Source organism: Eurosta solidaginis, chromosome 5 (genome assembly GCF_040869045.1).
Source record: "Eurosta solidaginis isolate ZX-2024a chromosome 5, ASM4086904v1, whole genome shotgun sequence".
Classification (NCBI taxonomy): Eukaryota; Metazoa; Arthropoda; class Insecta; order Diptera; family Tephritidae; genus Eurosta; species Eurosta solidaginis.
In genome coordinates, this window is record NC_090323.1 from 218,576,493 (window position 1) to 218,602,595 (window position 26,103).

The following is a 26,103-nucleotide window of genomic DNA, read 5'->3' on the forward strand; positions in this document are numbered from 1 at the left end:
GTTATTTTTTTGTCTATGGAAAATTTAGGTGGACCATCACGCGCTCAGTGGGAAGATGTTACAGGATCTACACCACTAACATTTGTCAATGATTGTGTATCATTTACAACAACCGTTTCGGCTCGATTTTGGTTAATGGATTGCAGAAATATTTCTGAGGCAACTAAAATGGCTACCGAACTTTACAAGTATGTATACGAATGTTAATATACAGTAGAATGTATAAAAAAAAACATTTAAAACGTCCCCTCTACGTATTAATATATTTACTTGTGAGGATTTCAAAAATAGTAAAAAATATCGTTTTTCCCTTGAACTTTTTTATTTCATATTGTATTTCTTTGAGTTATACGCCATGATATGACCTAGGTCGAGAGTCTTTGTCAACAAATCGATCATCACAGAAGTGCGGGTTCAAATCCCGCTCCCAGGAGAAAAGGATTTGAAGAGATTTACAAGGTGTAATCGAGACAGACCGTCCTGATGTCGTGTTGTATAATTTTTTTCTAAAATATGCAATAAACTAAAATAAAATAAAATTCAATAAGATACAATTAAATAAAAATAAAATTAAATTAAATTAAATTCAATTGCTGCCATGAAAGGTTTCTCAGAGAAAACTCATATGCCTTGCAGATGCCGTTCGGAGTCGGCATAAAACAAGTAGGTCCCGTCCCGCCAAAGATTAAAAGGAGCACGATAAAATAAAATAAAATAAAATAAAACAATACCAAATAAAATAAAATAAAATTAAACTAAATAAAATGAAAAAAAAAACAATAAAATAAAATAAATTAAGATCGCGGGTTCGAATCGAGCTCAAGGCCTAACAATAATTTTTTATCATTATTATTGTTATGATAAATTTTTTCTTAATTGAAAAAATTTTTAAATTAGACTAGAAGAAGGAAAAAATTTAGACAACTGCCAAAGCTCGTTGTATAGATCCATTTCGGGAACTGCTAAATTCCTTCATCGGCAACGTTTAGGCGCCGCTGCTATAACTATTCAGCCATCACAGCGGTTTTTTGTTTGTCCTCATTAATCCTACTTCTATTCTGGTTCGTGCCAATTGATATTCACAACAAAAATTGTTAATACATCCCAGAGCACGGGGAAAAAGTGTCAATAAAATATGACACTATGGCAGCATTGCCATCAAACAAGTCCAATTTTCACATCCATTCTGCAACAGATGTCGCAGTGTTGTGAATATCAATTGGCACGAACCAGAATAGAAGTAGGATTAATGAAGACAAACAAAGAACCGCTGTGATGGCGGAATGGTTATAGCAGCAGCGCCTAAACGTTGCCGATGAAGGAATTTAGCAGTTCCCGAAATGGATCTATACAACGAGCTTTGGCAGTTGTCTAAATTTTTTCTTTTTTCTATTCTAATTTAAAAATTTTTTCAATTAAGATAAAATTTATCATAACAATAATAATGATAAAAAATTATTGTTAAGCCTTGAGCTCGATTCGAACCCGCGATCTTAAAATCAGTAGGCCGATATAACAACAAAAATTGATAAAATAAATTAAGATAAAATTAAATTAAATAAAAATTTCCAATCGAAAAATAATATGAAAAAACAGAATAAAAAAAAATATAAATAACAAGTAAGGAAGGCTAAGTTCGGGTGTAACCGAACATTACATACTCAGTTGAGAGCTATGGAGACAAAATAAGTGAAAATCACCAGGTAGGAAAATGAACCCAGTGTAACCCTGGAATGTGTTTGTATGACATGTGTATCAAATGGAAAGTATTAAAGAGTATTTTAAGAGGAAGTGAGCCATAGTTCTATAGGTGGACGTCATTTAGGGATATCGCCATAAAGGTGGACCAGGGCAGACTCTAGAATTTGTTTGTACGATATGGGTATCAAACGAAAGGTGTTGATGAGTATTTTAAAAGGGAGTGGGCCTTAGTTCTATGGGTGGACGTCTTATCGAGATATCGCCATAAAGGTGGACCAGGGGTGACTCTAGAATGCGTTTGTACAATATGGGTATCAAACGAAAGGTGTTGATGAGTATTTTAAAAGGGAGTGGGCCTTAGTTCTATGGGTGGACGCCTTTTTGAGATATCCCCATAAAGGTGGACCAGGGGCGACTCTAGAATGCGTTTGTACTATATGGGTATCAAACGAAAGGTGATAATGAGTATTTTAAAAGGGAGTGGGCCTTAGTTCTATAGGTGGACGCCTTTTCGAGATATCACCATAAAGGTGGACCAGGGGTGACTCTATAATATGTTTGTATGATATGGGTATCAATTTAAAAGTATTAATGAGGGGTTTAAAAGGGAGTGGTGGTAGTTGTGTATGTGAAGGCGTTTTCGATATATCGACCAAAATGTGGACCAGGGTGACCCAGACCATCATCTGTCGGGTACCACTAATTTATTTATATATGTAAAACCAGTATTCCTGCAAAGATTCCAAGGGCTTTTGATTTCGCCCTGCAGAACTTTTTCATTTTCTTCTACTTAATATGGTAGGTGTCGCACCCATTTTACAAAGTTTTTTTCTAAAGTTATATTTTGCGTCAATGAACCAATCCAATTACCATGTTTCATCCCCTTTTTCGTATTTGGCATAGAATTATGGCATGTTTTAATTTTTCGTAATTTTCGATATCGAAAAAGTGGGCGTGGTCATAGTCGGATTTAGGCCATTTTTTATACCAATACAAAGTGAGTTCAGATAATTACGTGAACTGAGATTAGTAAAAATATATCGATTTTTGCTCAAGTTATCTTGTTGACGGCCGAGCGGAAGGACAGACGGTCGAATATGTATAAAAACTGGGCGTGGCTTCAACCGATTTTGCTCTTTTTCACAGAAAACAGTTATCGTCATAGAATCTAAGCCCCTGCCAAATTTCACAAGGATTGGTAAATTTTTGTTCAACTTATGGCATTAAAAGTATCCTAGAAAAACTAAATGAAAAAGGGCGGAGCCACGCCCATTTTGAAATTTTCTTTTATTTTTGTATTTTGTTGCACCATATCATTACTGGAGTTGAATGTTGACATAATTTACTTATATACTGTAAAGATATTAACTTTTTTTTTAAATTTGACTTAAACAAATTTTTATTTTAAGTGGGCGTGGTCGTTCTCCGATTTTGTAATTTTTATTAAGCATACATACAGTAATAGGAGTAACGCTCCTGCCAAATTTCATCATGATATCTTCAACGACTGCCAAATTACAGCTTGCAAAACTTCTAAATTACCTTCTTTCAACAGTGGGCGGTGCCGCGCCCATTGTCCAAAATTTTACTAATTTTCTTTTCTGCGTCATAAGTTCAACTCACCTGCCAAGTTTCATCGCTTTATCCGTCTTTGGTAATGAATTATCGCACTTTTTTGATTTTTCGAAATTTTCGATATCGAAAAAGTGGGCGTGGTTATAGTCCGATATCGTTCATTTTAAATAGCGATCTGAGATGAGTGCCCAGGAACATACATACCAAATTTCATTAAGATACCTCAAAATTTACTCAAGTTATCGTGTTAACGGACGGACGGACATTGCTCGATCAAATTTTTTTTCGATACTGATGATTTTGATATATGGAAGTCTATATCTATCACGATTCCTTTATACCTGTACAACCATTCAGTCAAAGTTAATATACTCTGTGAGCTCTGCTCAACTGAGTATAAAAAAAATTAAATAGTGAAACAGAATGAAATATAATAAAATTAAATAAAAACAAGTAAGGAAGGCTAAGCTCGGGTGTAACCGAACATTACATACTCAGTTGAGAGCTATAGAGACGAAATAAGGGAAAATCACCTCGTAGTAAAATGAACCTAGGGTAACCCTGGAACGTGTTTGTATGACATGTGTATCAAATGGAAGGTATTAAAGAGTATTTTAAGAGGGAGTGGGCCATAGATCTATAGATGGACGCCTTTTCGAGATATCGCCATAAACGTGGACCAGGGGTGACTCTAGAATTTGTTTGTACGATATGGGTATCAAATGAAAGGTGTTAATGAGTAGTTTAAAAGGGAGTGGGCCTTAGTTCTATGGGTGGACGCCTTTTCGAGATATCGCCATAAAGGTGGACCAGGGTGACTCTAGAATTTGTTTGTACGATATGGGTATCAAATGAAAGGTGTTAATGAGTATTTTAAAAGGGAGTGGGTCTTAGTTCTATTGGTGGACGCCTTTTCGAGATATCGCCATAAAGGAGGACCAGGGGTGACTCTAGAACTTGTTTGTACGATATGGGTATCAAATGAAAGGTGTTAATGAGTACTTTAAAATGGAATGGGCCGTAGTTCTATGGGTGGACGCCTTTTCGAGATATCGCCATAAAGGTGGACCAGGGTGACTCTAGAATTTGTTTGTACGATATGGGTATCAAATGAAAGGTGTTAATGAGTATTTTAAAAGGGAGTGGGTCTTAGTTCTATTGGTGGACGCCTTTTCGAGATATCGCCATAAAGGTGGACCAGGGGTGACTCTAGTACTTGTTTGTACGATATGGGTATCAAATGAAAGGTGTTAATGAGTATTTTAAAAGGGAATGGGCCTTAGTTCTATGGGTGGACGCCCTTTCGAGATATCGCCATAAAGGTGGACCAGGGTGACTCTAGAATTTGTTTGTACGATACGGGTATCAAATGAAAGGTGTTAATGAGTATTTTAAAAGGGAGTGGGTCTTAGTTCTATTGGTGGACGCCTTTTCGAGATATCGCCATAAAGGTAGACCAGGGGTGACTCTAGAACTTGTTTGTACGATATGGGTATCAAATGAAAGGCGTTAATGAGTATTTTAAAAGGGAGTGGGCCTTAGTTCTATAGGTGAACGCCTTTTCGCATTATCGTTATAAAGGTGGACCAGGGTTGACTCTAGAATGCTTTTGTACAATATGGGTATCAAACGAAAGGTGTTAATAAGTATTTTAAAAGGGAATGGGCCTTAGTTCTATGGGCGGAAGCCTTTTCGGGATATCGCCATAAACGTGGACCAGGGGTTACTCTAGAATGCGTTTGTACAATATGGGTATCAAATGAAAGGTGTTAATGAGTATTTTAAAAGGGCGTGTGGCTTAGTTCTATAGGTGGACGCCTTTTCGAGATATTGCCATAAAGGTGGACTAGGGGTGACTCTAGAATGCTTTTGTACAATATGGATATCAAATGAAAAGTGTTATTGAGTATTTTAAAAGGGAGTGGGCCTTACTTCTATAGGTGGACGCCTTTTCCAGATATCGCCATAAAGGTGGACCAGGGGTGACTCTAAAATTTTTTTGTACGATATGGGTATCAAATGAAAGGTGTTAATGAGTATTTTAAAAGGGAGTGGGCCTTTGTTCTATGTGTGGACGCCTTTTCGAGATATCGCCATATAGGTGGACCAGGGGTGACTCTAGAATGCGTTTGTACAATATGGGTATCAAACGAAAGGTGTTGATGAGTATTTTAAAACGGAGTGGGCCTTTGTTCTATGTGTGGACGCCTTTTCGAGATATCGCCATATAGGTGGACCAGGGGTGACTCTAGAATTTGTTTGTACGATATGGGTATCAAATGAAAGGTGTTAATAAGTATTTTAAAAGGGAGTGGGCCTTAGTTCTATAGGTGGACGCCTTTTGAGATATCGCCATAAAGGTGGACCAGGGGTGACTCTATAATGTGTTTGTACGATATGGGTATCAAATTAAAGGTATTAATGAGGGTTTTAAAAGGAAGTGGTGGTAGTTGTATATGTGAAGGCGTTTTCTAAATATCGACCAAAATGTGGACCAGGGTGACCCAGAACATCATCTGTCAGGTACCGCTAATTTATTTATATATGTAAGACCACAAACAGTTATCCTTCCAAGATTCCAAGGGCTTTTGATTTCGCCCTGCAAAACTTTTTCATTTTCTTCTACTTAATATGGTACAAAGTTTTTTTCTAAAGTTATATTTTCCGTCAATAGACCAATCCAATTACCATGTTTCATCCCTTTTTTCGTATTTGGTATATTATTATGGCATTTTTAGTAATTTTCGATATCGAAAAAGTGGGCGTGGTCATAGCCGGATTTCGGCTAATTTTTACACCAATATAAAGTGAGTTCAGATAAGTATGTGAACTGACTTTGGTAAAGATAAATCGATTTTTGCTCAAGTTATCGTGTTAACGGCCGAGCGGAAGGACATACGGTCGACTGTGTATAAAAACTGGGCGTGGCTTCAACCGATTTCGCTATTTTTCCCAGAAAACAGTTATCGTCCTGGAATCTAAGCCTCTACCAAATTTCACAAGGATTGGTAATGTTTTGTTGGACATATGGCATTAAAAGTATCCTAGACAAATTAAATGAAAAAGGGCGGAGCCACACCCATTTTGAAAATTTCTTTTATTTTTGTGTTTTGTTGCACCATATCATTACTGGAGTTGAATGTTGACATAATTACTTATATACTGTAAAGATATTAACTTTTCTTTTAAAATTTTACTTAAAAAATTTTTTTTTAAAAAGTGGGCGTGGTCGTTCTCCAATTTTGCTAATTTTTATTAAGCATACATATAGTAATAAGAGTAACGTTCCTGCCAAATTTCATCATGATATCTTCGACTGCCAAATTACAGTTTGCAAAACTTCTAAATTACCTTCTTTTAAAAGTGGCCGGTGCCACGCCCATTGTCCAAAATTTTACTAGTTTTCCATTCTGCGTCATAAGTTCAACTCACCTACCAAATTTCATCGCTTTATCCGTCTTTGGTAATGAATTATCGCACTTTTTCGATTTTTCGAAATTTTCGATATCGAAAAAGTGGGGTTGGTTATAGTCCGATATCGTTCATTTTAAATAGCGATCTGAGATGAGTTCCCAGGAACCTACATACCAAATTTCATTAAGATACCTCAAAATTTACTCAAGTTATCGTGTTAACGGACGGACGGACGGACATGGCTCGATCAAATTTTTTTTCGATACTGATGATTTTGATATATGGAAGTCTATATCTATCTCGATTTCTTTATACCTGTACAACCAACCGTTATCCAATCAAAGTTAATATACTCTGTGAGCTCTGCTCAACTGAGTATAAAAAAATAAAATAAAATAGAGAACAAAACAAAAATAAAGTAAAATAAAAAATATTAAAAAAAATATATAAAAATACCATATTGAATTGCATGACATGATATAATATAACCTGACGTTATATGTTATAACATGATACCATATGAAAAATGTGGCAAGATACGATATATGTAATATATCGTTGTCGTATGGCCTTTTCCAAAACTCTGGGCGACGATATGATATATCATGATATGATACGACATCATATGATATTATGTGACATGATTTGATGTGATATCATATAACCTGATATGATATCACAAGGTATAATATGATATTACTAATATGATATGATATTACATGATATGATATTACATGGTATAATATGATATCACACAATATGATATGATATCGCATGGTAATATATTATATCATACGATATGATATGATATCACACCATGTGATATGATATGGCATCACTCATTATGATAACATTGATTGGTGCTATAATTTTTTTCGTACACGGATCTAACACATGGCAAAAGAGTTTAAAGCATGTATGACGTACATATGAAAGCTAACACTGTCAAAAGATTTCATAAAGATATTCAATTTGAAAGTGCTAGTTATCTATCGTATTACATAAACTGAATTTGTCCATAGTGTACCCAAAATTTGTTTGACGTCAAAACAGAAAAACCTCAGTTAAGTAGATCGAAAAAAATGATAGTTGTAAAATCAGTGGGTTTGTTTTTCTTGAATTAATAGACATCCAATAAATTGATAGCATAGTGGTTACTACAACCTAGTTTATTGTCAAGGATAAAATTTACTTAGACATTTCAACAGAAAAGAAACCCACAGTTGCAAGTAAGCAATAAAATTTACAGATCTGCCATTCTTTTTTTTTTTTGTTTTTGCTAAAATTACTGTTTTCTTTGGTTATTTCAACATCGAACAACTGTCAATATTCTGTAAAAATGGCAGATACGCAGTAGATCTAACTTGTTTTTCCGTTAAAAGAACTGATTTCTTGAAACTTCAATCGCGAGTAACTGTCAATATTGTGCAAATGCATCAACTAATTTTTAAGAGAAACTTGCGCTCACGGCACTCACAAGTTTCTTCCTATGCCCATTCTGCGTAGAAATCTCTGCTACAGAGCCCAAAAAATATATATTAATGGATTATTTCTTATCTATTTAGGGAGGTAATACATGTACCTTTCATGGCCAAATTTGTAGTTTTTGCCAAAAAAGTGGAACCATATGAAGCTCGCTTACGTGTCTTCTGTATGACCGATGATCGCGAAGATAAAACACTTGAAAAGCAAGAGCTTTTCACCGAAGTAGCCAAAAGTCGTGACGTGGAGGTACTTGAAGGCAAACCGCAATATATCGAAATGGCTGGCAATTTAATACCAGTGACAAAATCTGGTGATCAATTGCAATTGCAATTTAAAGCCTTCCGCGAAAATCGTTTAGCATTTACAGTGCGTGTTAAGGATCAACACGCTGACATTGTGGGACGTACATTATTTATGAAGGAACCCAAAGTTGCTAAGGGCGAGCCGCCGCAACATCCCATCTGTATTTTGAATATTGTATTACCCGATATTGTTATACCAGATACGACTACCGAATTCAGCGATAAAATAACAACAACCTATCGTAGTTCATTATTTAGTTTGAGTAAACATCAGAATGATCATTATATTGGTGATATACGTATTGTGGATTTATCTAATTTACTTGGTAAAGATTGGATACAATTGGCCACTGAAATCGGTATAAGTACGGAAGAGATTGATGAGATTATAAATCATAATACTGATAGTATTGCGCGGCAGGCTCAAAATATGATACGTTCATATAAGGATAAACCAAATTATGATATACATGCACTCGAAGCAGCGCTCAAAAATATTGGACGTGATGATATTATGAAAAAATGCAAAAGTGGACGTCTATCACATTCGCGCGATTTTGATGATACAGATATAATGAAGAATTCGGAATCGGTCGAAGAGCTTGTGCGACAAGAGAGTAAGTAGTGTATTTATGTGTATGTGTGTGTTTTTTGAATTTTAATAGATAAGTAGTGTTGGAAAGCTATCGATAGTTTGCATTATACACAAATTATCGCGTAAATGCGGTAGTCACACAACATACATATATGTAATTACATTTGAGATTATCGATATTTTCCGATAGTGCTTTGAAATAAGTTGAATTCGTTTTCTCTTTACTTATTTACCAAATTTATATATATCTATTATTATAAATTTTAGTTAGAGTGATCTGAGAGTGACATGACGTAAATATCGAACGTTTGTTAAGGACGAATACTGAATTATGCATAACGACTTTTGTAAAATAAAATTTTGTACTATGCAAAAACAAACAGCAAAAGAGAGTTTCGATAATGAAAATGATTCTACGTTTATCCCAGTGAAAAATATTAGAAGCACTTTACTTTAATTAATTAACATGTATATATATGTATGTACACACTTATGAATGTATGTATGTTTAATCGTATATTCTTTATATAAGCTTTTTAAAGTATCTTGAAAATGTTATTGGTTTTTGAATTTAAAATTAATAAATGATTTTCATACTTTTACAAAATGTGTTATTTATTAATAAATGTTTTTTTTTTGTAATTTTCTGCGTTTTTGTTTTTGGAATGTTTCATCTGTTTTTATTTGTAAGTATGTTTGCGAATGCGGCTCCGTTTTTGTTGTTTTGCTTGTATACTTTTCTTCCTATATTTTTTTTTTTTGAATTTTTTTTGCTGAAACTTTTCTTTACTCTTTAACTTACATTTTTTTATCTGCACCTACACATTTGAGATGGAAACACCACATAATACAATATCATAAAAGTATGCTCGTTATTTATAATATTTTAATAAAGTAGGCGGAGTTCTTATGATGTCGATTGCCGCCATATGGAACTGTCGTCGTTGCTGCAGAGTCGTCTTAAAACAGAAACGATATAATATAGAGACATTGCATAGACGAAAAATCGTGTGAGGCAAGCTTCACAAAATTCTAGTAGGTCACATTCACCACTTACCACAGCAGAATTTGTTAAACTACCACTGTCTGTATTTGTTATTTTATAATTATTTGTACACTTTTTATTCAGCTAATGTGTTCAGAATTTTAACTTTTACTCACTAAAACTCCAATCAGTGTATTTCTGTGCTTAAATTATGTTAAACATTGTGTTAAAGTTTTTGGTGTGGTGAAAGTGACCTTCTAGAATTTTGTTACGCCCCGCTGCTTTCCTCCGAAGTTCGCGCATGCAATATCTTTATATTCAAAAATTTTTGCTTAAAATAAGCATTTTGAGTAGCGGCCTAAAACTAAGGTGCATGTGTTCTTAAAGTGCCGTCACATAAGCAGTTTTTCATATAGATATTGCACGTATTTTTATGTAGAACGGTAGATTGAGCGACAGTGTCGCCATCTGACATGAAAAAGTAGCCAACTAAGCATAGGAAGACGAATTTGACATTTGCTTTGGCTAAGGGTGCTTTCACACTTAGCAAGTGAAATAATTTTCCCACTCGTTGGTAACTTTTACAACATTTTTCACAATTAAAAACTGCAATATAACAAATGAATACGGCACAAAATATGTCAGCAAGTATTTTTGTTGTATAGGGAGAATGTTTATACAGTGCTTCGCGAAATTTTGTATGTGAACGACCAAGGCGAAATAGACTTAATTGCTAAGTCTGAAGTTCCTTCATATTTATAAACGCAACATCCTGGTTGTTTGTGGCGATGTTACTGGAATAAATAAGCTTGTGTTAAACGCATCTATTTGAAAAATTTCATTGTGCCACGAACTTTATGAAGCAATTCACACCTATCGGTAGTACCTTAAGCCACGTGGCCATGAGCGACAATTGTTGCATTCCAATGAAGCGTGTTTATCAAATAGACAAACAAGTGTCGCGCCGCTGTGACGATATGCACGCATCTTAGATAGTTAGAAATTTCTTAAACAACTATTTAGCACTACGAATTTTACGGTATAGAATTGCAAAGCCGACTTGGGCAGTAAGTTCCGTTGATTTTTCTGAATATTTAGGTCGTTTCCATTTCCGGAGGCTTGCACTTATGCCTACATTGACAAAGTTATAGAGATATATATTTGTAGCATGTATAAATCTGCATGCGCCTCTTATTAATCTCAGTTTACCTATCATTGCTTTGTAATGTTGTAACCTTCAGTTTTGATTGCCACGGTTGAAAATTTGAGTCAAAAACTAAAACTCTTTTTATTACATGTATGACTAAATCTAATTAAGTTTACACTGGAAGAAAAAAGCTGGTAAAAAAGCTTAAAATTTAAACCGAATAAAATTAAAATAAGCCACAGTAAATTGAGAGATTTCCAATTTAGTACAAACAAATTTGTAAAAATTGCTTAAAGCACGGCATACACACAAGAAAACGTTCAGAAAAATACATATATCTTGTGTAAAAAGTAGTAGCTACCTAGCGAGTAATTTTCATACTTCCTCTATCTCTCTGTTCTCTATGAAGCGGCATCACTTCCCCTGTAAGACACGAAAGTCAAATTAAGCAATGTATTATAATACATTTGATTATAATAAACATATTCGGATTGAAATTCACTTATGTAAGTTAAAGAGAATACAATAAACAAGAAAAAACCATACACAAAAACATACAGTCAACAAATAATGGGACGAACTTATGTATATTTTTTTGCGAAACCACAGGGCTCCCCTGCGCCCGTTTGCTAAAAAAAATTTTAAGAAAAAGGTAACAGTAAACGTATGAGTTTACTTGAGAGGTGGATACTACTTAAGAAACGAAATTTTTCTTGAGGTTTTCTCGAGTTTTTTTTTTTTGTATGGAACTTTTCACTTCTTGCGATGTGGATACCGCGCTTAACCCGATTAATTGTTTGAATTTTTGGTCAAGTTTTTAACCATGAATTAATATCGCTACTTTTACCTTTGGAAGACACATTGATGTTTGACAGACGTGACTACAATTTTATTGGGTTTTAGTTTGCATAGTTTCAATAGGAAAGCCTTTAGATCAGATACTTGAATGGTATGAAAAATTAAGTAATACGTTTAGTGCCGTTTTCATCATCTCTAGTTAAGTTAGAATTTAACTGGAGTATAGCAACATTTCGGAGAGCTTTATTTGATATTTTCCTTTACACCAACACAGGACCACCAACCTTCAGTTAAATAAATAATTGATAATATTTTGTAGGAAAAATCGAAAAAATCTATTTTGAATTTACGAAAATAAGCAAAACAGCTGACTCTTGATTATACTTTTTACTTCCACTTCTGGCTGGCGAAGTTTTAGTTATCATGAAGAAAACGAAAGTTTCGATAACTTATAGATACATAATAATTAACTAAACATGGTGAAAATGACCCTTACTGGTTTAAAAAGAATTTCACAATCGGGTAGGCCCATGAAGTGGATAATTCTTGGTTTTGAATCGATTCAGGAATCATTCCATTTAAAATATAAATCTTTTCAGATTCAAAATAATGCAAAAATATCGATTATATTAATATCTATATTACTCCGGTTCCAAACCGGTTCACACTCCTACTGTAAAAACTAGCGAATTTGCATTCCGAGTACATTGAAACCGGTTATGTACTGCCCAGTTAATAATTCCAACGACAACACAGATTATTGTATCTGTTGTAGATCGCATATTTTTGTTATCAACTTTGAGTTCTTAAGACATATTTTTTCTGTTTTTCTGAGACCCATTTTTGTTTCTTCAGTCATCTCTTATTTCGCCGCCCATCCGAGACGAGTGGAATGTCCATGCTTTGCGTAAGCTGCACTTATATCGTCTTTTTTCTAGAGGGACTCGCTTTGTCTTGATCGGTGCACGGATTGTAAAGTCACAACAACAAAATAAGCATATGCATATTTTCGGGAACGAATTGTAGGAACAACGCAGTTTCAACGGTACTCCTCTCATTTCGCTCACGAAAAGGTTGAGAAATTGTTTTACATAAGAGAGAGATATCAAGTTGCCTTAGCTGTAGAAACATTTCACGCTCATCCCATTACAAACTTAGCAGCCCCCAATTACTATTGACGCTAAAAATCGTCTTTTTGGCAGCAGCCGCAAAAATTTTTGGGAAATGCTTTAATAAAAAGGGTTTGTTTTTGTTTTTAAGCGCGGTATCCGCATCATAAGAAAAGGCTCATGAAAAGTTTCATATATACTATATCGTAAGTGAAAAAAGTAGCAGCCAAGTAATTTTGACATTACTCTCTATGAAGCGACGTTACTACCCAGCAAGACACGAATGTCAAATTCAGCAGTGCATTACAAAGAAATTTATTTAATGGAACATATTTAAATTGAAATTGCAATTAAGTTAAAGAGAATACACTTATCAAGAGAAAAATAATATTTGTGCGATAGAATTGCAAATATCATTAAAAAAAAACACATAATAGAGTCATTGCAATCCTTGGTATTTAACCGAATGTGTTCTTACAGGGTCGTTGCTCAAGAGCTCCCCTTTGCATGTTTTCTGAGCAAATCTTTATAAAAAGGTATCAGAAAGTGTATGACTTTTCTTGAGAAGTGGATACTACTTGATAAGCAAGGCTTTCTTTGAACATTTATCGAGTTTTGTTTTTTGTATAGAACGAGCCGTTCCCGTGCGCATCTTGCGCAACCAATCTAAAAGTTTCTTATCAAATATCAACCGAAATCAGCTGTTCTATCAATCAATTACAACTAACAGCTTGCGCTATCAAATGGCATATGAGAGCAACTGCCGGTAATGAAGTACAAATATTCACAATAGTGCCATAGTACAAATAGATTTCTTTGTGTGCTCACAATCGTTTATTTTTAGCGAAATATTTTAATAAAATATAGCTAAACAAAAGCACTACGACCAAAATTACCCCAAGCTCGCTAATAGCCTGAATCTCCATCTTCACAACCAAAACTTTATTTATAGATTTGGATTCAAAATAAGAGCGAAAAAGGGACCCGTACATAAAAACAGCAATTAGAAATAATATATATGATTTTTTATTTCTTGAGATGTGGATACCGCCCAATATATATTAAACTGGAACAATAAAAATAAAAAAAAAATAAATTGTAAATCTCTTCAAAGCCTTTTCTCCCGGGAGTGGGAGTCGAACCCGCACTCCTGCGATATTTGAAATGGTTACAAACGCATTCAGCCACGTCATGCCTTAGTTGTTGTAAAGTTTTTCCCAATTGCCTTCTTTTGCATATTTTAATCTTTTACACATTGCATACTTCGTATGCAATTATGTGTTAAAGCTATGCTTGTTGGTATGGCGGTTTTCAAAGAAAATTTGGTATTGTTGCTGTTTTTGTTCTATTTATAGATCTACAGCGAATTAACCAATTTTGTCTGTACAAACTCTGGTATTGATTAAGAATTTGTGTCTTCTCTGCTTGAGGTCACTGCGTTTTTTTCTTAACAAGCAACATCACAATTGGCGGTTTGCTGCTAACTATTGATTATATCGGCAGGAATATCAATAGTTTTCCATCACTAATAAATAGGGGGTTAAGGGCTATTATGCATACTTGGCATGACAGGGAATATATTGAGAACTTTCACTTAATAAAACTGTGCCCATATTACGTTTTACGATAAGTGACTGAAAGCCATTTTACTCAAACAATAATTATGGAACTTTTATAAAAATTATGATAAGCTATGGATCTAACGAGTTCTATTTGTTGCTGGTTCGCATATGTCATTAATCCGATACACCATTTCATAGCTTACTTACTTACTTACTTACTTAATTGGCGCTTAACCGTCTAAACGGTTATGGACGTCCAACAAGGCGCGCCAGTCGCTCCTTCGCTCCGCCAACCGGCGCCAATTGGTCACACCAAGGCTATTGTGATTTAAAAAGTGAGTTTCGATCACGGATCGTAAAAAATTTACTACGTGTTACTACTATGTAGAATACTACTTGCTCATTTACAGTTCTTAATTTATTCTCTGCTGCCTTTTTAAGTATACATTAATATGCTATCAATTTAATGGAGAGTTTGTGTTAATTTCTTATATAATTTCAAAGGTAAACGACTTCAACAATTACATGATCATGAAGAGGTCAAGTACTCCGCCGAAGAAAAAGAGGTGGAGGAGTCTGAATCCGACGAAGAAATTACCAAACGCTCAGTAGCTGAACGACGTGAGAAAATTGTTAAACGATTATCTATTGAACGACAAATTCCTGCATCCACACAAAAGAAAGAAATCTCACGTGAAATTTCTGAGATCAAACGTAAGAGCTTAATTGACGACAAAAAAGCTATACATGAATCGGAAATACTGATGCAATTACCAGCAGACAATATTGTAAAATCCACTGTTGCACCAGATCAAGTAATGAAAATTAAAATGGGTAAAATGGACTCAACTGAAATAAGTAAAAGTGATTTTGATAAAGAATTGACGCACAAATTAAAAACTTCTGGACGTAGCTCAGAGGAGGAAGACTTATCGTCCACAGCAGATTATAAACAAACTGTAGGTGATGAAAATCTAAAACCTGTACAAGATATAAGCGCCGTTGAGAAGACGATGAAGCAACTAGAGGAGGTCACACTCGCTACTACAGAACAAGAGAAAACAAAACAGATGACTGAAGATTTTTTAAATGTTGAAAAACAGACACAACTTCCTGTGGATATAACGTTTAGTGAGAAATTCGTGGAGGAAGTTAAAGAGAAAGAGGTAAGAGGCAGCTCAATTGAGGAAAAAATTGCTGATTTCGAAGCTAGAGGTGTGACATATGATATGAAATCAGTATTATCAAAAGATATTAAGAAACACGATGATATAGATAGCGATGATAGTTACCAAGCCAGAGAGGAGGCCACGCATGCAACTGTGGAGAAAAAACTAACTGCAAACTTTTTGAACATGGAGAAAACGTCTCAACTGCCAGCAGCGACACCTAAGGATATGCAAGAAGCAACTGCTATGGGACATGAAGCAAAAAATGCTACAGAATTTGTTACAACCCATACTTCCAGAATTCCGATTGCAGGAAAGAGAAGCAGTGTAAGCGCTGAAAAGCCACCGGAACCAAAAACACGTTTAGCTACAGAAGAAAAAGAAAGTGTTGAGAAAAAAGATGTCAGAAAAGAATTTGAGGAAAGTTTTGAAAAAGAAGTAAAAATTGGAACAACAGAAACCAAAAAGTTAACCGAAGATTTTTTGAGCATGGAACAAAAATTACAGACAGATGTGAAGAAAACTGTAAACGAAGTGCTTAAAAGTGCAACCGAAGCGAAGGAAACAAAAACGGCAGATAGCTTTGAAACAACAAGTGCCTATGAATTACTTAAATCTACAACACATACCTTTATGCCAACGGTATTGAGCGCAACTACTTCATCTGCTCCAACTATACCCAAGGATTTATTTAAGGCAGAAGAAAAAGAAACTGTAAGAGATTTTCTCAAATCTATATCTGAAGAAAAAACGCATATCCAAACTACTGAGGTCAAAAGTTCTATGGGTGATTTAATTAAATCTACAAGCGTTATTATGGCTACTGTACCACATTTAGCAACTGAAGAAGGCATAAAATCATTGGAAGAAAGTATTGAGGAAATGAAAACAGCCAAAATCAAATCGACTATTGATGAAAGCAAGAAAGCAGTACAATCAGAAGCAACGCTCATTGATTTTGAACCAGAAATAACAATCGATGAGAAAACGACTACACTCAAAATGAGTTCAGCCATTTCAGATACTGTTAAAGAGGAAACCAAAAAACTTGTCGAAACCGTTAAAAAGCTCGAAGAAACTATAAATGTTGTCGATAAAAAACGTGAAGATGCTAAAGGTGTTAATGATGCTGATGATGATGGCATTAATATAGCGGCACCTATCAACGAAGCAGACAAAATATCTGCTGCCGGTGTACGTAAACTAACCGAAGATTTTCTAACAATTGAACAAACTAAACAAGTTTCAACAAGTACAAAACCCGTAAAAGAAACTATTGTAACAGATACTTTTGGTAAAACAACAACATTACCAGCTGATGAAAAGTTCAAACAACGATCGGAAACTATAGTAAATAAAGATGATTTAAGTGAGGAAATAGGCAAAATTGTCACTGAAGCTGCAACAAAAATTGATGCAATCAAAATGACGGATGATTTTTTAGTCACCGAACAGAAACGTTCCCAAATACCAGTGGCCGTCGATAAATCAAAAACAACTCAAGCACAAGTATTACAAAAGTCTGGCGATGATTTAGCTGCCCCAACACCTATTGAACCGCGTAAATCTATAACACTGACGGATGCCGAGTTCTGTAAATCAGTTGAGGAAACAATCACAAAGAAAATGAGTGTGGGACAAATTGAAATAGGCGATGAGCTCACCAGCAATGGTAATCATTGACCTTTCTTGTAAAATTCGATTAGATGCTTTAATTATTTGTTGTATTACTTATGCAGCGAGCGATATACCTGATTCTCAAACCCCACCCCCTACACCAATTGAAACCAGAGGTGAAAGGCAAGACGAAGCATCCCCACCGCGCACGTCTTCCGATGATAAAAGTAAGTAGAAGTTTATTTATTTATGTACATTTTTGTTTTTCTTTCTTTACGAAGGTCGATCAGTGCAAATGGTCGCAGAGCTGGTGGCCGGAGTGTTTTAAAGCCCCCCTCATTTAATGTGATATATTATTTAGGGTGTAAAATAGACGACTCTCACTCGCATCGTCAGGTAGTGCAACATCTGGTAGCATGGGTCATTGAATAAGTATGTTTCACAGAAACTACAGGTATATAAAGTCATTTTTCTTTTCAATAAATTACAAACTCTTTGCAAATCTGCATCCTAACGCGCTGCTTTTGATATTAAATAACAAAGAAAAAGTCCTAAATAAAGAACGGGACTGTCTCAGACCGCAAAAGGAAACATCGTAGAATAGAATAAAGTAAAATAAAATCAAATAAACGAAAATAAAATTATTTTATTTAAGATAAAATAAAAAGTTAGAATAAATAACCATTTCAACTATCGTAACCATTTCAACTATCGTAGGAGTGCGGGTTCGATTCCCACTCCCGGGAGAAAAGGCTTTGAAGAGATTTACAAGGTATAATCGAAACAGCTGTCGCCTTGTCCGTCCTGATGTCACGTTGTTTAAATTTTTCCCAAATTATTAAATAAATTATAGAAAATTAAAAGTTGCTTGAAATAAATGTTTCCATACATTTAAAAGCAATACGGACAATTCCCGAATAACTCATACGAAAAGACAACATTTGGTTAATTCGTTGTAGTTCTATAAATAGAACAAAAATAGCAACAATACCAAGTTTCTCTGAAACCGCCTTACAAACATGCATAACTTCAACACATAATTTACATACGAAGTATGTGATGTGTAGAAGAATATATGCAAAAGAAGGCAATTGGGAAAAACTTTACAACAACTAAGGCATGACGTAGCTGAATGCGTGTGTAACTATTTCAACTATCGTAGGAGTGCGGATTCGACTCCCACTCCCGGGAGAAAAGGCTTTGAAGAGATTTACAAGGTATAATCGAAACAGCTGTCGCCTTGTCCGTCCTGATGTCACGTTGTTTAAATTTGTCTCAAATTATTAAATAAATTATAAAAAATTAAAAATTGCTTGAAATAAATGTTTCCATACATTTAAAAGCAATACGGGCAATCCCCGATTAACTCATACGAATAAAATAAAAATAAATTAAATTAAATTAAATTAAATTAAATTAAATAAAATTAAATAAATTTAAATAAAATATAATAAAATTAAGTTAAACTAAAAAATATTAAATTGAGCTAAATAAACAAAATAATATTAAATTAAATTAAATTACTTTAAATTAAATAAATTTTAATTAAATAAATTAAATTAAAATTGAATTAAATTAAATTGATTTTTAATCGATGAGCTATCCATTTGTTATCGAAAAGTTTTGGATTTATCATCAAAACAATTTTCGATATGTTATCTATTTGTTATCGGATTAGTACCAATTTTTATCGAACTTTATAGAAAACTTACCGAAACGTTATTGGTATATTTTAAAAAGAATATCAGTTTGTTTTAGAAAACGTATAGATTTTTTTGCAGTGTTGCCAGGTTGTTATCGGCGCGTTATGAAAAAGGTATCGATAACGTTATCAAGAATGTATCGGTTTGCTATTGAAAAGCTATCGATTTCTTATTGTTTTCGACATGTTATCGATCTGTTAACGAAGACTCATCGGTTTGCTAAGATATCTTTTAAAACTTAATATGAAATAGATAACAAATATGTAACCCTTCTATGAGAAGCCGATAAGAAGATAATAAGAATCCCAGGCAAAAACAGTTACAAAGCGATAAGTCGACGATAGTTATACGTTATCGATAATAAGCCGATTATAAACCATATGGTCTGTTACCAATAAGAAGCCGACAAAGCTCTTCTCAAAAATTCCGAAACTATTTTTTTTTTGGCAAAGCTACCTCTGTTGTGGTTTAGCTTCAACCCCTGTGCGAGCTCTAGTTGTCTTAAAAGCACATCGTACTTCACGAGTACTTGATACTCACGCCCTTTTAAATAAATTTTTATTTTTGTGATTTAATAAAAGCATTTAACTTCATTTTGTAAAAAGACGAGATTTCAGCGTCCACCGCTGATGGTGCAACGAAATGTTTGCGGGAGCTTCTTAGTATATTGAAGAATTATAAGCATGTCCAAGAAAGCAGTGCCCAGTTAATATGCCTATCGTGAGTCGTAAGTTTTTGCACATGAATTTAGAAATTTTGCATGCTTCTGTCCACGCATTTCCTGCTTGATTTTACCCAAACGGATAGGGACTTGAGACTTGTGACAAGAAAAAATTGTTGGTCATGTTATAAATCTGCAGCCAGATCAGTTCTATACCTATCGATCGACCTTCGTATTATTTGCTTAACCATAGTGCTAGCTTATCTTGTTTGGTTGATTTTCCGACAGGGTCGATAAATGATGTATATTGGAACGATTTTCCGTCATCCCTTGTCAAATTTGGTTTTGAGACAAACCGGTTTCGGCGTTGTGCCATCATCAGTGTCGATTTTCGTTCTGATCTGTTGTTGTCATTTGTCCTGTATTTATAGTTCGTAGGTATATGAGCAGGTATTGTCAAATTGATGTCTGTGTATATTTAGTTATGTGTATGTGCTGTGTGTTCGTTCAGAACAGAGGGTGGTTTACTAATCGATTTGTGTGGCTGACGGGTAGGTAGAAATCTGTGATTTTAGTCGTTTGACCTTCTTTGTCGGTTTTTTGTTTTGGTGTGATAATTGTTTTGTGTTTATTTGTTGTTGTGTGTTTGTCTGTTGTACCTATGTGATTAAGTTGTTTCCTGTAAACAAGTTTTAAAGGCTCGAATATTGTGTCAGAAATTGTGTTTATCTGTTCGTTTACTATTCTACCGTCGAATGTTTTCTGTTTGTAGATTTCCATGTTTTCGAGTACGTTGAGACGTCGGCCCTTTTCTTGTATGTGAAGAACCCTAACTGTTTTATTGATGTTTGCAATAAAGGCAAATACCAAATCTAGCAGGAAAACAGTTAGAAAAGCGGAAAAGGATTTTTTAAAATATGAGTTGGAAAGCTTATACTCGAAGAAGGATGAGATAAATGCCGAGTTATTATCTATCCATTTAAGATTGGCAGAACAACTACCTACGACTGCATTAATGGAATGTTTCGACCGCATTAAGGCAGAGGTCGATCACGAACTACAACAAAAATACAGGTCGCTGAACCGAAAATTGGACAAGCTGGCAGGACGACGAGAGGGTAACCAAAACCAAAACACTCACCAGTTTCATGACAAGTTCGTTAACCTCACAACAGTGGCCATTACCAAGGAAGAGGCACAACTTCTCGAAAAGGGCCTGAAGCACAATATTATGGACCAGAATACAGTAAGAAAAACGGAGCAAGCGATTGTAGATGCGGAGATCGCAATATCATTGATACCACAGGAAGAACAGGAGCACGCAAGACACATGTGCAGGGAAATCATAAAAAAGGAGGTGAAAGCACAGGAAGGACAAAAACCGAATACAGAGGAGAAAACAATAAAGAATCTACGGCATAAACTAAGGAAAAACAATATTGTCACAACGAAAGCGGACAAAGGAAACACCACTGTGCTAATCGAAAAAGAGCACTATATATCCAAAACCGAGGATCTCATAGAGGAAATGAAATGTCGTAGAATGAGAGAGGATCCCACAGATGAATACCAAAAACAAATCAAAGTTGCTATAAAAAATGCAGCAAATATAGTAGATTCTAACATGGCACACAGATTGGTCCAAATGAACCCTTCGGCTCCTCCATTGGTTGCGCTACCAAAAATCCACAAGCCGGACACGCCAATGAGGCCCATCATTAATTTTAAATCGGCACCATGTTACAAACTGTCCAAATATTTAAAAACGATATTGATAGATACTCTGGAGCTAAGGAACGAATATGCAATAGCTAACACAACAGAACTAATAGAGAGACTCGAGACCGTAGAGCTAACAAGAAACAGCAAATTGGTATCTTTTGACATAAAAGATTTATACCCATCTATACCACTATCGGAGACTTTGGACATAGTTAGCTCAACAATAGTTAATAACACAAAAAACAAAGTGAAAAGTATGCAAATCACAAATACGCTAAGAACCACTTTACGTCAAAACTATTTTAAATTCAACAATAAAATATATAGACAAACAAACGGTCTTGGAATGGGAAGCCCCACATCAGCAATTCTTATGGAAGTGTTCATGCAAAATCTGGAAGAAAAGTACATACAGGAGCTGAAGTCCAAATTAGGCGTGTCATTTTATGCTAGATACGTGGATGACATAATATGCGTTTAAACTACTAATAACGAAGAGCTCGTACTGGAGTACCTCAACAAACAGCACGGCAATATAAAATTTACAATGGAAACCGAAAAAGACGGAGGAATCAACTATCTAAACCTCACGATAAATATTGATAAAGAAGCCAAAAGATTTAACTATGACATATATAGAAAGTCAACGGCCACCGACACAATAATACACAATACCTCAAATCACCCTCAACATCATAAAAATGCAGCATTAAGGCACTTGGTACATATACTTGAAAGAACACCTCTTACACAAGAGGCATATAAGAGAGAACTTGAGGTCATATATAATATCGCTGCAAACAACGGATACAAAAAAGCACTAGTAGATAAGCTCAGAAGGACAAATGGAGAACCAAAAAGAAATAATGAAAAGGAAAATAATAGCTGGACGACTATGACATATACTGGAAAAGCAACATATAAATTGGCAAACTTCTTTAAAAAATACAACATTAACACAGCATTCAAAACATCGAACAATCTAGGGCGAAAACTAAGAACTAACATTAACTCAGAGGATCCGTTTAGCAGCCACGGCGTATACAAGCTTACCTGCGGATGCCAGCATAGTTACATAGGACAAACAGGACGGCAAATAAGAACGAGGTTCAGAGAACATATTAGAGATTACAACAAAAAAATACGGAATCCAAACATTATACCCGAGTCTAACTTCGCGAATCACATGGTCGAGAATGAATGTTCCCCAGCAAACATCAATAAAACAGTTAGGGTTCTTCACATACAAGAAAAGGGCCGACGTCTCAACGTACTCGAAAACATGGAAATCTACAAACAGAAAACATTCGACGGTAGAATAGTAAACGAACAGATAAACACAATTTCTGACACAATATTCGAGCCTTTAAAACTTGTTTACAGGAAACAACTTAATCACATAGGTACAACAGACAAACACACAACAACAAATAAACACAAAACAAATATCACACCAAAACAAAAAACCGACAAAGAAGGTCAAACGACTAAAATCACAGATTTCTACCTACCCCAGTCAGTCACACAAATCGATTAGTAAACCACCCTCGGTTCTGAACGAACACACAGCACATACACATAACTAAATATACACAAACATCAATTTGACAATACCTGCTCATATACCTACGAACTATAAATACAGGACAAATGACAACAACAGATCAGAACGAAAATCGACACTGATGATGGCACAACGCCGAAACCGGTTTGTCTCAAAACCAAATTTGACAAGGGATGACGGAAAATCGTTCCAATATACATCATAGTGCTAGCATAATAATCATTTTTAACTTTATTTTAAATTTTTTATATCTATTAAATAGGCTATCTAACAGATACTGTGATCACTCTACACAAGACCACAGAATCAACATTCGAACGTGTGTCAGGAACATCGAAAATCGGTAAGCGCTGAAATATTACCGTTATATGTAGTATTTATTGTAAAGAAATTATCATACTTTCGTTGCTTTTTAGCATTGTCCGAAATAAAAAAAAATAAATAAATAAAAAAATTTGATATATTCGACCACCATATCTTACGTTTTATTTTTTATTTTGTATAGCATTTTGTAGATTTATTTTGATTTGATTATCGTATCATATCATAAATTTACATACTTTTGTTGGTAAGTGTTTATGTTTGGTTTTATGTTATATATTTTGGATTTTCTTCGTACATAGGCTTTTCGTATGCAAATTTTATTCATCATTATTAAACATAATTATTAACTATTATGCAATCAATTTAGTTATTTGTTTATATGTATATTGCAATAAAATTCATAGACTTGTGTTCAAAAAAAAATATATAAATAAAATTCAAATAAAATACGGACATAACTTTAAGACTATACATTCCAATTCAATTAAACAGAAGCTAATTGAATGAATTAGCGGCTGGTAGTGATAAAAAAAATAAATTAAATAAATTGTTAATGAGTTTCAACAGTTTCTTTTTATTAAAAAAAAAAAACATAGTGAGGCGCGGTTTTATTTTAGATAACTTAGATGTTTGATGCGAGAGATTCTTCATAAATATATCGACGTCCTCATGACGGAAGCATGCATTGTAATCTGGAAACGGAACCGAAGCTTCATAAAATCTCTTTAAATATATGGTATGTTCCATGAGAAAGTGAACTTTTATACGGAAATAAGTTTTTTTTTTATAAAACTGTAGCCAGTTTGGAAACAAATGTTTTAAGAGCTTTCAATCAACCCAAAAATATTAAATTTATCTTTTAAATAAATTTTCAATACCAGGGCTGCTCAACTACACACTTATAGCACTTTTGTTTTTGTTTTACCCCGAAGAACAGGCACAGATACAAAATCACACTTTTAATAAAAAAAAAAAATTTAATAGTACTCCCATATGCCCTCACATACATATATGTTCGATTCATATGAAAGTGCCTGAATTTCATATGAAAGTGCAAAGAAAAAGCCCTTCCATATAAAGCCAAGGCACTTCGGTATTATATTGATATCTACACTAACAAATTGACACCAAAAATTTTTTCAAAAATATTCTAGCAATGAGAAACATTTTAATTCAAAATGTATACATTAAAGGGACCATCAAAATTCTTTAAACATTTAAAATAAATTTTTTTTTTCAATTTAAAAAAGTTTCAGTGTACATATAATTTTGTACAGCCCTGTTCAATACCTTCTTTTAAGTTCTGAAGATTGTTTTGGAAAAGCTGTCAAACAATTTGTGATTAACTGATTAATAAGAAAAATAACTACCGTAACTCATTTATATTCAATGAAGCTGATTTAAATGCCAATTTCTATAAGCCCTAAATTCTTATTATAACCCCTCAAGTTTATAGTACATTTTTGACAAATTTTTAAATTAAGTAATTTCAAAGTGAATCAGAAAGATAACTTGCTGGTATTAAGAGGGTTAAGATTTTAAAAATTTTTCGTAACTCATATTTATTTAGCCCATGAACTGATTACGGCGGCCATCGTGGTGTGGTGGTAGTGTGCTCTGCCACCTACACCGAAGATTCTAGGTCCACGCCACGGGAAAAACAAGATTAAAATTTTAGATACAAGTTTTTTCAATTAGAAGAAAGTTTTTCCAAGCGGGGTCGCCCCTCGGCAGTGTTTGGCAAGCATTTCGAGTGTATTTCTGCCATGAAAGGCTTCTCAGTGAAAACTTATCTGCCTTGCCGATGTCGTTCGGAGTCGGCATAAAACATGTAATGCCAATTTGTAGGAAAAATTAAAACGAGCACGACGCAAATTGGAAGAGAAACTCGGCCTTAAATCTCCTCGGAGGTTATCGCGTCTTGCATTTATTTATTTATTATAATTCTTCGAGTGCACACTTCTTTTTGGAACAGATATTGGCTATGGCAAGTTTGAGTAATATGACTTAATTGGTTCAGGAGATATGTGACATGGAAAGAAAATTTTTATGAGAGGTAGCACACTTTTTTTCCCATTCTTTCCACCATTCTCCAATGATACAATATCAATGTTGGGTATCTGCCTGACAAGTATCATTTATCTGGTATTAATACTCTTAGAGATATTTGATTTTTCAAATGTTGGTATATATATAGAAGATGTCATGCTCCCTAAGAGAATTATATTTCCAATATCGCGGGTTCGAATCGAGCTCAAAGCCTAACAATAATTATTTTATCGTATTATTGTTATGATATATTTTTCCTTAAATGAAAAAAAATTTTAAATTAGAACAGAAGAAAGAAATAATTTAGACAACTGGCAAAGCTCGTTGTGTAGATGCTAACCTGGTTCGATTTTTATGAACGAAAGTTAACGGGTATCGCGCCATCGATTTTTCGATAGGATTTGGGCTCAGGAAAAAAAGTTCCACTATGCATACCCAAACAAATAATTTTCGAGCCTGCAAAAAAGGGTTAATTTTTCGACCAAAACACTCCCCAAAAAATATTTTTTTTTTCAAAAACTGTTATAAAAACTTTGACGATAACAGTTTTTTGAAAAAAAAAAAATATTTTTTGTGTTTTGGGGAGTGTTTTGGTCGAAAAAATTACCCTTTTACCATTTT

At 34.4% G+C, this 26,103-nt stretch overlaps 1 protein-coding gene and 1 long non-coding RNA gene across 13 annotated transcripts in view; one reads left to right on the plus strand and one right to left on the minus strand.

Annotated features, from left to right (window-relative positions):
- LOC137252521 (uncharacterized) overlaps positions 1–11,498 on the minus strand; it is a 45,516-nt gene extending 34,018 nt beyond the window's left edge. For both annotated transcript variants that reach the window (XR_010953578.1, XR_010953577.1), the window contains exons 1-3: positions 11,267–11,498; positions 10,912–11,188; positions 9,875–10,851 (exon numbers count right to left, since the gene is read on the minus strand). This is a non-coding gene — a long non-coding RNA (uncharacterized lncRNA). The remainder of the gene's footprint in view (positions 1–9,874; positions 10,852–10,911; positions 11,189–11,266) is intronic.
- Positions 1–26,103, plus strand: part of Ank2 (Ankyrin 2) — a 278,001-nt gene that overhangs the window by 152,875 nt on the left and 99,023 nt on the right. For 8 of the 11 annotated variants that reach the window (XM_067788345.1, XM_067788347.1, XM_067788340.1 and 5 more), the window contains 5 exons: positions 29–188; positions 8,256–9,094; positions 15,178–17,514; positions 17,582–17,686; positions 23,372–23,452. In XM_067788345.1, the coding sequence (XP_067644446.1) occupies positions 29–188; positions 8,256–9,094; positions 15,178–17,514; positions 17,582–17,686; positions 23,372–23,452 (3,522 nt within the window). Of the gene's footprint in view, positions 1–28; positions 189–8,255; positions 9,095–9,339; positions 9,680–15,177; positions 17,515–17,581; positions 17,687–23,371; positions 23,453–26,103 lie in introns of those variants that run through there. The other 3 variants (XM_067788341.1, XM_067788350.1, XM_067788352.1) reach the window with 3 other exon arrangements.